We start from the raw sequence: 12,217 nt of genomic DNA, 5'->3' as shown, positions 1-12,217 counted from the left end.
AGTCTTAAATGTTTTCTTGTTAATACTAACACTGCCCACAACTTATATCTATGGATTGCATACAGGAAACTTTTAGAAAAAACAAGGCTTCTTCACAAGATTTATTAAATAGGTTGTAAGCAGAAGAAAAAACATCCCTGAGAACATCTAAGTTTGATGGGAACACATGGTCAGGGACAGGTGAGGGACACCAGTGTGCCAGTTCATACCACACAGCCCCTCATTAGACATTAACTCATTAGACATTATCAGTTAGAGTAGGCACTGTCACTTATTAACAAAATGATTATCACAGGATAATGATAAATAATGATTTTCCTATAATAATAACTAAGAGAATTTTTTAAAGAAATTATTCTGGAAAGGGCCAGATAACCAATAAGCAAAAGCAATGTCATGTATTGGTGGAATATCAGCTTGGAAGGGCTAACTCAAACTTAACTATAGCCTTACGGTGAAACAAGCAAACACTTATGTTAATGCTAAAAACATTCTCCAGATAGCTCTTATTGAAACACAAGATTATTTGTGAAGAAATGCAAGAAAGATGAGAAAAGGCCAATTCCAGCAGAAAAAGCAAAAAGGTATTCTCAGGAAAACAACATCTACTTATCACATGTAGAAGTTTCAAGTTAACACTTTAGACTGCAGGCGTCCTCAAACTACGGCCCGCAGGCCACATGTGGCCCACCAAGGACATTTATCCGGCCCGCCAGGTGCCGCTGCCTGTCCTGCTTAGCAGCCGACTCGTCCCGGGCTCGCAGTGCGCATAGGAATTTGTTCATAGTTGTTTTTTTTTAAAACTATAGTCCGGCCCTCCAATGGTCTGAGGGACAGTGAACTGGCCTCCTGTTTAAAAAGTTTGAGGACCCCTGCTTTAGAGAAAAGCTTGGCTTCCCTATTGTACTATTAAGATAAATGTTCACAGATTCAAAATTTTGGGATGGGATATTATAACCATAGAATTCATATCAAATGTGTTGAAAATAAGTGAAGCAAAGAAAAAGTTCCCCTTTACATAAATACAATAGAATATAGAATGTAATAATGAGCTCATTTGTTCATTTATTTAATGTTTCCTGAGCACATACATATGACCTGGTTCTTTGGGGAAGACATAATCCAGGACCCAGTTCCTGTCTCTAAAAACTTCCAAGCTATCGGGAGTTGACTCACATTCATAATTCGTCTCTAAGAATAGATTACAAATCCACAAAAGAATAAAACTGCAGACATACTTCACCTTCCACACACCTCACTTGTTCCTGTAACTCTGTAGTTTTCAAAAAGAATATTTAACATATGCTAATACATTAAAATATGTTTTAAATATTTAACATATTTTATAAACCTTACACATACACAAAATCTTGGGCCTGTAATTGTTTAATCCAATGTAATTACCTTGAAAAAGGTAATCAAATATTGTAGGTACGCTGCTGCTGCAAAGTACTTACAACATAAAATCTTGTTCCCAGGAAGGCTGATCACCACGAACTGCTACAGTTGTGCTCTTCACATTCTGCACTTTCAGGGTCACATATGTGTTAAATTTATCTTTGAAAAAAATGCAAAATGAAGATGCAATACTTAGTGCTCAGACTATTACCCAATCTCACAAAGCCTTTGGAATTAAATAATATCCAAAGTAAAGCATTACATATAGAAGAAAGAAATGGAAACATATATTGTACAAAGTAGCATCATTCAAAACATAGTAGAGTCGCATAAAATACATAAAATACATATTACCTTCAAAAGCATAACCTATAAGTGTTTTGCAAGTTTAAAAAATATATTTGACCCAGGAGACATACATAAACACATATAAACTAGAACAAAGCTTCATAAAATATGAGATGGTACATTGATATTTACTATTCTATTTCATTTAATCTATAAAAATGTTAACATAACCAACTAATTCGATTTTATAGCACACCTGCAGCTTGAAAAAACTAATATAATTTATCTAATAGGAAAGATATGTAACTTTAAGTGTAGAAAATAAAAGTGCCATTAAGAGAAAGAGAAAAATAAAGGATTGTAGAAGAGGAAAGGGTAAACTCTAGCTGTTGAAAGGGATAAGAATTCAGGATAAACCCTCATAAAGGAAATGAATTTCAAGCTTGATCTATTCAATTATCAGAAATGTTATTACAGAGTTGGGAAAAGGAAATTCTCTAACTGATAATATAAGTTGAGTATTAAACAAAGGTAGGTAGCCTGAACCTCAAAACTCAGAGATCTGACCAACGCTTAACACAGCACATTCTATTCTCACCGTACTATCTTCAATCAGCCATGATGAGGGCACTGAATTGAGAGTTCTTTTATATAAACACTGAGGCTCGGTACACGAAATTTGTAGGCTCGGTACACAAAATTCATGCACTCAGGGGGTCCCTGAGCCCGGCCTGTGCCCTCTTGCAGTCTGGGACCCCTTGCTCCTTACCACCCACCTGCTCGCTACTCCTTAGCACTGCCACGGAGGCAGGATAGGCTCCCGCCACTGCTGCTGTGCTCGCCAGACGTGAGCCTGGCTTCTGGCTCAGTGGCACTTTCCCTGTGGGAGCGCACTGACCACCAGGGAGCAGCTCCTGCATTGAGCGTCAGTGACCGGTCGTGCCGCTATTTGGTTGATTTGCATATTAGTCTTTTATTATATAGGAAGTTAATAATCTATACTAATAAAAGCCTACATGGTCCTCACGCATGACGCCACCACATGATGGCCGCCACGAGATGGCTGGCAGGGGAGGGCAGTTGTGGGTGATCAGGCCAGCAGGGGAGGTCAGTTAGGGGCAAACAGGCCAACAGAGGAGGGCAGTTGGGGGCCATCAGGCCAGCAGGGGAGCAGTTAGGCGTCAATCAGGCCAGCAGGGGAGCAGTTAGGCGTCAATCAGGCTGGCAGGCAGAAGCAGTTAGGGGCAATCAGGCAGGCAGGCGAGCAGTTAGGAGCCAGCAGTCCTGGATTGTGAAAGGGATTGGGCCTAAACTGGCAGTCAGACATCCTCCGAGGGGGTCCCAGATTGGAGAGGGTGCAGGTTGGGCAGAGGGACACAACCTCCCACCCCCACCCCAGTGCACGAATTTCATGCACCGGGCCTCTAGTAATTTTATAAAATGAAAAAGCAAGAAAGTTATCTTTGACTCATCAAACTAGCAAAGACTGCTTAAAATGATTACCTAATGTTAGAGATGTGAGAAAATGGTCCCTGTCATGCACTTCTAGCAGAAGGTAAATCTTTCTCTTAAGTATCATTAAAAATTATGTAGTTTAGCCGAAACCGGTTTGGCTCAGTGGATAGAGCGTCAGCCTGCGGACTCAACAGTCCCAGGTTCAATTCCAGTCAAGGGCATGTACCTTGGTTGCGGGCACATCCCCAGTAGGGGGTGTGCAGGAGGCGGCTCATCGATGTTTCTCTCTCATCGATGTTTCTAACTCTCTATCCCTCTCCCTTCCTCTCTGTAAAAAATCAATAAAATATATTTTAAAGATTATGTAGTTTATATATAATTTCCATCCATATCCAGTGTCCCAGTGCAGTAGACTACTGAGCTATGTTTCATATCATATGATTTTGTACTCCACTCCCCATATCCAACCATAGCTAATTAGATGAGGGGCAGATGCCACTCAAGAGCATCCAGTCTATGGGATGGCTAAAAGGTGCAACCAATATGATTCCTTCTCAAAATACTGTAAGTAGGGAAAACAAAGAAACAGTGGTAGCTGCGGGTTGGTAAAGCTTGAATGAGAAGCATACACACTCCACTGGAGAAGCCATCATGGACTGTATGCAAGCATAGAAAGCCAGCTGGAACAGATTCTTACCGGGGGAAAAAAAAAAAAAAAAGTCTTGATCCAGAACCACTGGAGAGAGTAGAAAGCTCAGAACTTGCTTTAGTTCCTGTTGCACTCAAGGTCTTGTTTGGTTTTTCAGATTTCCCTGGGTTCCCAACCATGTTCATTTTTTTCTAGTTATTTCCAGAACTCTTCCCTTCCCCAGCAGTAATCAGAGTAACTTGATATTCACAATTAAGGAAATGTGTATAAAAATAAGGAGATACTATTTTTACCTTCAGGAAGTGTAATGGACAAAGGTTAAAGAGTTTCATATTATTTCATGTTGATAAGGATTTGGGAAAATAAACCCTCACACACTGTGTATGTTAGTATAATCTAGCAAAAACTTTCAGAAGGTCAATGTAGCAGCAGCTACCAAATTTCTCTAAAATACATACTTTTGGCCCAGCAATTCTATTTCTGGACTCTAGCATACATTTACATTTGTAAAAGCAGGCAATGATAAATGCACAAGAACATTTACTTCTTAAAACAGCAAGAAATTAGAAACAACCTAAATATTCAATCAAGTATCTAGGGTACAAAATCTACAACAAAATTCTGTAAAACATTTTTTTTAAAAAGAACCAGATACACACACACACACACAAGAAAAGAATTTCATGATGTGCTGGGAAAAAACCAGGTTGCACAAAGGTATGTGTAGCTAATCCAGTAGTGTATACACACATATACACAGAAAAAAAGTCTGAACAATATATAAAAACCTCTAAATAGTTACTTCAGGAAGTGTAATTGAGTTGGTCAAGAAGTAAGGAGACTTGAACTTTTTGCTAGATAGGTATATAGATTTTGATTTCTTTAAAGTTTTACAACAGCATTGTTTTTCCCCCCAGCTTTCCTGAGGTATAATTGACAAGTTAAAATTATATATTTTAAGGTAGACAACCTGATTATTTGATATAAGATACACTGTGAAATAATCACCACAATCAAGCAAATTAACATATTCATCACTACCTCTTATAGTTACCATTTTGAATGAGTGAGAGAGGGAGTATGTGTGTTGGGAACACTTAAGATCTTCCCTCTTAGAAAATTACAAGTATAGCCTACCAGTGTGGCTCAGTAGTTGAGCATCGACCCATGAACCAATACATCACTGGTTCAATTCCCAGTCAGGACACATGCACGGGTTGCAGGCAGGCTTAATCCCAGTAGGGGGCATGCAGGAGGCAGCCAATTGATGACGTTTCTCTCTCATGGATGTTTCTAATCTCTCTATCCCACTCCCCTTCCTCTCTCTCTAGAAATCAATCAAAACATTTTTTTAAAAAAGAAAATTACAAGTATACAATACTAGTTAACTATATACACATTGCTGTACATTACATCTCCAGAAATTTTCATCTTGTATAACTAAAACTCTGATCCCCTTGACCAACATCTCCCCATACTGATTTTTTAATTAATGTTTTAATGAATTTAGTATATTTAATTAATTTAATAACTGAATTCAATAAAATTAATTTTTAAAAGATTGCTTTTAAATCACAGAATGTATGAGGGAACATAGTAAGTAAAGATGGATCTTACCTGAAGAACCCTGGAATTTGGCTCTTTTAACTGCAAAAGAAAAAGAAGGCACCATGAAAAATTTCACAAATTATTTAACCAACATTTCCTGAGCACCTGAGGCCAAGCATTGTTAAGAGTTAGGACTAGATTTTTTTTTTTAAGAGTCAATTTTTTTTTTAATATATTTTATTGATTATTTTACAGAGAGGAAGGGAGAGGGATAGAGAGCTAGAAACATCGATGAGAGAGAAACATCGATCAGCTGCCTCCTGCACACCTCCCACTGGGGATGTGCCCGCAACCAAGGTACATGCCCTTGACCGGAATCGAACCCGGGACCATTCAATCCGCAGGCCGACGCTCTATCCACTGAGCCAAACCGGCTTCGGCATAAGAGTCAATTTTTAAAAATCTTTATTGTTGAAAGTATTACATATGTCCCCATATTTTTCCCATTGACCCCTTATAACCTACCCCCACCCCTCCACCCCAGGCCTCCACCACCCTATTGTCTAAATCCATGGGTTATGCATATATGCATACAATTTCTTTGGTTGATCTCTTCCACCATCCCACCCACCTCCACTTTCCCTCTGAAATCAACAGTCTGCTCTATGCTTCTATGTCGCTGGATCTATTTTGTTCAACAGTTTATTTTGTTCATTAGATTCCACATACCAGGTGTGCCGGTTAATAATGCGGATTTTATGATCAAAGAAAACACGATAATTTCAAGAGAAACATCAAAAGTGCTTTATTCAAAGTAATGTCCATCGCTAACTACACATTTCCCCCATCTTTCAGGTAATTTGTGGATACCGTCCCAATAGAACTTTTCTTGTTTTGAGGCAAACCATTCAGAGACCCAATTTTCCACTTCTTCGTATGTTTTGAAGTGCTGCTCAGAAAGTGCGTGTGCCATCGATCGGAACAATCTGAAGGAGCAAGGTCTGGTGAATACAGCGGGTGGGTTAATATTTCCCAGGCAAGATCTTTTAACGTGTCTTTAACTGTTTTTGAAGTGTGTGATGGTGTGATATCATGAAGCAAAATTACTTTGCTGTGTCTTCTGGCCCATTCTGGTCGTTTCATGATCAAAGCGTGGTTCAAATTGATTATTTGATGTCGGTAGCGATCAGTATTAACTGGTTTCACCAGTCGCCTGCCTGCCTGATCGCCCCTAACCCCTCTGCCTGCCTGCCTAATAGCCCTTAACCACTCTGCCTGCCTGCCTGATCACCCCTAACCACTCTGCCTGCCTGCCTGATCACCCCTAACCGCCTCTGCCTACCTGCCTCATTGCCCCTAACCACTCACCTGCCTGCCTAATCACCCCTAACCACTCACCTGCCTGTGTGATCACCCCTAACCACTCTGCCTGCCTGCCTGATCGCCCCTAACCACTCACCTGCCTGCCTGATCGCCCCTAACTGATGGCCTGCCTGCCTGATCACCCCTAACTGCTCACCTGCCTGCCTGCTAGCCCCTAACCACCTCTGCCTCGGCCCGACGTCTGGAATGACATCCAGAAGGTCATTCGGTTATCCAGTCTAATTAGCATATTATGCTTTTATTATTATAGATTATTAAAAGAAATTGAAACCAGGCAAGTGTTGCTCAGTGGTTGAATATCGACTCATACATGAACAAGAAGATCAAGGTTCAATTCCTGGTCAGGGCACATGGCCAGGTTGCACATTCCACCCCCAGTAGGGGGCATGCAGGAAACAGCCTATTGATGATTCTTATCATTGATGTTTCTTTTTTGTTTTAAGATATTTTTATTGATTTCAGAGAGGAAGGGAGAGGGAGAGAGAGATAGAAACATCAAAGATGAGAGAGAGTCATTGATAGGCTGCCCCCTGCATGCCCCCTACTGGGGATTGAGCCCACAACCCAGGCATGTGCCCTTGGCCAGAATCGAACCGGGGACCCTTCAGTCCACAGGCCAATGCTCTATCCACTAAGTCAAACCGGCTAGGGCATCATTGATGTTTCTATCTCTCTCTCCCTCTCTAAAATCAATATATATATATTTTTAAGCAGAAATAAGAGATGATACACTGTGCCTACCCTCAAAAAAAAAAGCTGTAACTTCAGCTCTTGAGTTTCTCTGACCTTGCTAAAGAATCAAATCTACAACTGGCACCCTTGAGATTACAGAAAATAATCCTATTCACCCTGGCTCTGCATCCAGTGACCTGGTTCCTCAGAGACAGGGAATGACTAAACTGCCTTGTTCTAGCCTGTCCTACTCATGAAACAATTTCTGAAGCCTTTGGGAACTAGTTCCCTTGTTTGCAACCCTCCTGCTTCAGAATCTAGAATTAAAGTATGTCACCTCTCACATATAATAACCACCATTTCCTTTTTTCTTTAAAGGTTAACATTTTATTTTTTTTTAATATATTTTATTGATATTTTACAGAGAGGAAGGGAGAGGGATAGAGAGCTAGAAACATCGATGAGAGAGAAACATCGATCAGCTGCCTCCTGCACACCTCCTACTGGGGATGTGCCCGCAACCAAGGTACATGCCCTTGACCGGAATCGAACCCGGGACCCTTCAGTCCGCAGGCCGACGCTCTATCCACTGAGCCAAACCAGTTTCGGCAAAGGTTAACATTTTAAATGATGGAAATCATATATAATTCCACTGCCCTGTTTTCAATCTAGCATAGTATATGTTTTTAAATATATATTTATAATTATTAACTTTTCAAATATTTCAACATAAAGATGCACTAACTGTGACATCTGTTAGCCAAATGATCACAGGAGTTGACTCAGCTGTTCTGACTGGCTAGCAAGATGTCCTTATTCCTTCCCCCTCCATTATGAGTAACCATAAAAGTTAAACACTCAGTTTAGGAAGAAAACAGACCATGAAAAATCATTTTCCTCTCAAAGTAACAGCAAATATTTCCCAATGTTTATTCAGTCTTTATAACTATCATTTTAATAATCATCAAGGATGATGGTTATTAATATTGTTATCAAAATGTCAAAAAGGTAGATCATTTTTAATGGTTCCCTACAATCTCATAATGTTTTAAGTGTTATATTAAATCATTCTCCCTTATATCACACATTTAGGCTTTAAAATTTTTTTTACACATATGTTTTAGCTCTTCATTTTTATGAGGGAAAATGAAAGCTGGTTCTTAAGAAAAAGATGACTTACCTTTTTTAAAAACAAAGGAGGCCCCAGCTGGTTTGGCTCAGTAGATTGAGCTTCAGCCCACATACTGAAAGGGGGGTCCCGGGTTCAATTCCAGTCAAGGGCAGGCTCGATCCCCAGCCCTGATTGGAGCCTCTGCTGGAGGCAACCAATCAATGTATCTCTCTCACATCAATTTTTTTGTTCTCTCTCTCTCTCCCCTTCTCTCCCTTCCTCTCTCTAGTCCTAAAATCAATAAAAGCATATCTTCAGGTGAGGATTAATTAAAAAAAAACACACAGAGATGATCATAATGTGAGGACAGAGTTAATAAATGTAAAACACTTAGAACAGATTCTGGCACAGAATAGGCAGTTAATAAATGTTAGCTATTATGATGATGATTATTAATAGTTAACAAAATGGCAAAAAGATAGATTATGCAAAAAAAATACACGAATAAATATTGACTCCTGTCCATAATAGGACATTCTCAATACACTTCATTTCCACATGTTCAAAGTATTCCTCATTCTTCAACACCAACCTTGAATATTATCTCTCCTACTAAACTTTCCCTGATCTTTTTCCAAACAAATGCTGTCAAAAATACCGTCTCCCTGCTCACAATTCCCAAGGCAGTTTATATGCACCTCATGCACTTCTTGCTTTCCATCTCTCCATTGCAGTTATTCCTATCAAAATCTTAACTTCCATAATGATCAAAATCTCTTTAAGGACGGAATTCATTGTTTTATTCATCAGGTTAATTCTTCAAAATTCCTTGAATATAATCTTGGTAAGCAGCCCCTGAGACAATTCCTTTTTTGGAACCGATTAATAAAGCCTCAAATAAATATCATAAATAACTCTTTGCAACAAAACTTTGGTAACCAGACCAGTGGTCAGCAAACGCATTAGTCAACAGAGCCAAATATCAACGGTACAATGATTGAAATTTCTTTTGAGAGCCAAATTTTTTAAACTTAAACTTCTTCTAACGCCACTTCTTCAAAATAGACTCGCCCAGGCCGTGGTATTTTGTGGAAGAGCCACACTCAAGGGGCCAAAGAGCCGCATGTTTCTCACGAGCCGCAGTTTGCCGACCACGGAACCAGACTAACATAATTAGAAATCTATAGGCCTTATCTATATATAATTGGTTGATACAATCTAATTAAAATAAAGCAGTTTTGAGTTTAGATGCCAATGCTCTATCTAAAATAGAAACATGTGGATTGGCTTTTTACTTTTATGTTTTTCAGGATCAATGGATTATTTGTTCCCAGTCCCAGCATGCCTGGACATATTAAATAGTCAGGACAACATCTAGTTAGCCACATAAAGCAAAAGAACCAATGGCCATTTTTCTGGGACAGCTTGAGAAAATGGAACTGGTGGTTGAAGAACTCAGGTTCTTTGAGGACTCAAAGGCTGTTAGAAGAATTCTATCCATCCTTCTTTGATGTCATATAACAAAAAATATATAACCTTCAATTTTCACACTTAACAAAGGAATCATCCATTTCTTCCTTTACTCAGTCTTAGGAGGCAGCATTAAAGCTTGTTTATGTTTTATCCAGGCTTTATAAATCTACTAGAGGCCCAATGCACGAAATTCACACAAGGGGCTCGGCCCCCCCGCGACTGTGGTGGCTGCCTCAACCCCCACTGCCGTGGCGGCAACCTCTGCCTCAGCCCCCTCCCGCCGCGGCAGCTGCCTCTGCCTCGGCCTTCAAAGCCCCCACTTCATCCGGAAGGTCACCCGGAAGGACATCCAGAAAGACATCTGGTCTAATTAGCATATTACGCTTTTATTATTTAGGATGTTATCTGTACAAAGGCCCATTAATTCAGAGAAACTCAAACATTAGTCTTTATTCAGATTAACCCAGTACTCTTTCTTTATAATACTTATGACAAATTTATATTTACATATTTATTTTTGGTCAACTGTTTGGTCAACTGTTTGTTGACTTTTCTCCCACTAGTCTATGACTTCCATGAGAGCAGAAACCATGTTTTATCTACTACTTATCTGGCACTCTGTAGTATCTGGAACATAAAAGGCATTAACAAATACCTGTTGAGTAAATAATAAATGAAAGCAAGAACAGATACTGTAAGAGAACTAAAGAATAAAAGATTATGGTTTTCAAATGTGATTTTTTTTTTTTAATTTGGTTTGGTTTAGGTTGTGGAAGGGGCAGTAAATTTAAACAGGACCACAAAGAAGTAGGCATTCTTCAGGTGGAAAATGAGAATAGAAGGAAATACAAGTAAGGAAAGAGCAGAAGCAAAGGCATAACACAATACAAATGCATGGCTTCTGTGGCTAGAACAGTATTTCATCCTGGGCACAGTCCCAAGTGAGTTTTCTAGGAAGTTCTGGAACTCATGGTGCTCTTTACACTAACAAAACATAAGGAGGAATTCTAACTACAAAGGTATTGATCACAATTACATTTATAATATCAAAAATTAGAAATATCCTAAATTATACCCATTAATAAGGAAAGATTTTAGTAAATCATGTTACATATAGTGGAATATTATCTAAACGTTTAAAACAATGATATAGATCTATCTTTGACATAAAAAGGTGTCCAAGTTATATAAAGTGAAAAATCAAGAAAAGCATGTAGCTCTAGCCAGTTTGGCTCAATGGATAAGAGTGTCGGCCTGAGGACTGAAGGGTCCCAGGTTTGATTTCAGTCAAGGGCACATGCCTGGAGTGCAGGCTCGATCCCAAGTAGAGGGCATGCAGGAGGCAGCCAATCACTGATTCTCTTATCATCACTGATGTTACTATCTCTGCTCCTCCCTCTCTGAAATCAATAAAAAAGTATTTTTAAAAAAGAAAAGCATGTATAATATCCCACTTATGTTTTTTATGTATTTAAATATATATTTGTTTAAACAGAAGCTGTCATATAAAACAGCTAAACTTTGCTATAGGAAAAAATAATAATTAATAAAAAATGTACTGACTGTACTATTGGCAAGATATTCTTTTAAGTGCTTCACATGTATTTTGTCATTTATTCTCTACAATAGCCTGATTAGGTATGTACTGATATTATCTCCATTTTATAGATGGGAAAATAGAGGCACAGATTAAGTAACTTCTCCAAGGTTACACATCTAAGTTACTATGTCAATAAAAGATAGATTCTTATCACTAAGATATAGTAATACCAAAAATCATTAAGTGATTTTTTTAAAAATTAGAATCCAACAACCTGCTACTCTGAGAGTTCTACCTAAGATCAAAAAATATAAGAAGACCAAAAATAAAAGAGTATAAGATTAGTTATATCTGTGAAATAAAAAAATTAAGGGTCACTATCAAAGCATTAGAAAAAGTATTTTTAAACCAAAGAGAGATAAATAAGGTTATAAATATCATAGAAATTTCAAGAAATGCCTATTAACATTTTTTCTTTCTTTATTGATTAAGGTATTACATATGTGTCCTTATCCCTTTATTGGTCCCCCCACCTACCCCATATTAACATTTTTTAAAAATTTAAATTCTTTGCTTTTGACCTAACAATTCCACTCCAAAAATGTACTATGGTTTTCTTTTCTATTATGAAAGTGGCATAAATTCATTGCATAAAATTTAGAAAACCTCAAAAAAGATAGGTATTTCCATAATTCTACCA

General features: G+C 38.5%; 1 protein-coding gene across 5 annotated transcripts in view; it reads right to left on the bottom strand.

The window, feature by feature from the left end:
* LOC308249258 (protein unc-13 homolog B) overlaps positions 1 to 12,217 on the bottom strand; it is a 159,182-nt gene that overhangs the window by 112,035 nt on the left and 34,930 nt on the right. For all 5 annotated transcript variants that reach the window (XM_080670300.1, XM_080670291.1, XM_080670292.1 and 2 more), the window contains exons 2-3: positions 5,408 to 5,437; positions 1,458 to 1,557 (exon numbers count right to left, since the gene is read on the bottom strand). In XM_080670300.1, coding sequence (XP_080526426.1) covers positions 1,458 to 1,557; positions 5,408 to 5,437 — 130 coding nt within the window. The remainder of the gene's footprint in view (positions 1 to 1,457; positions 1,558 to 5,407; positions 5,438 to 12,217) is intronic.

Source organism: Plecotus auritus, assembly GCF_963455305.1.
Source record: "Plecotus auritus genome assembly, chromosome: 5".
Lineage (NCBI taxonomy): Eukaryota > Metazoa > Chordata > Mammalia > Chiroptera > Vespertilionidae > Plecotus > Plecotus auritus.
This window is presented reverse-complemented; position numbering and strand designations above follow the sequence as displayed.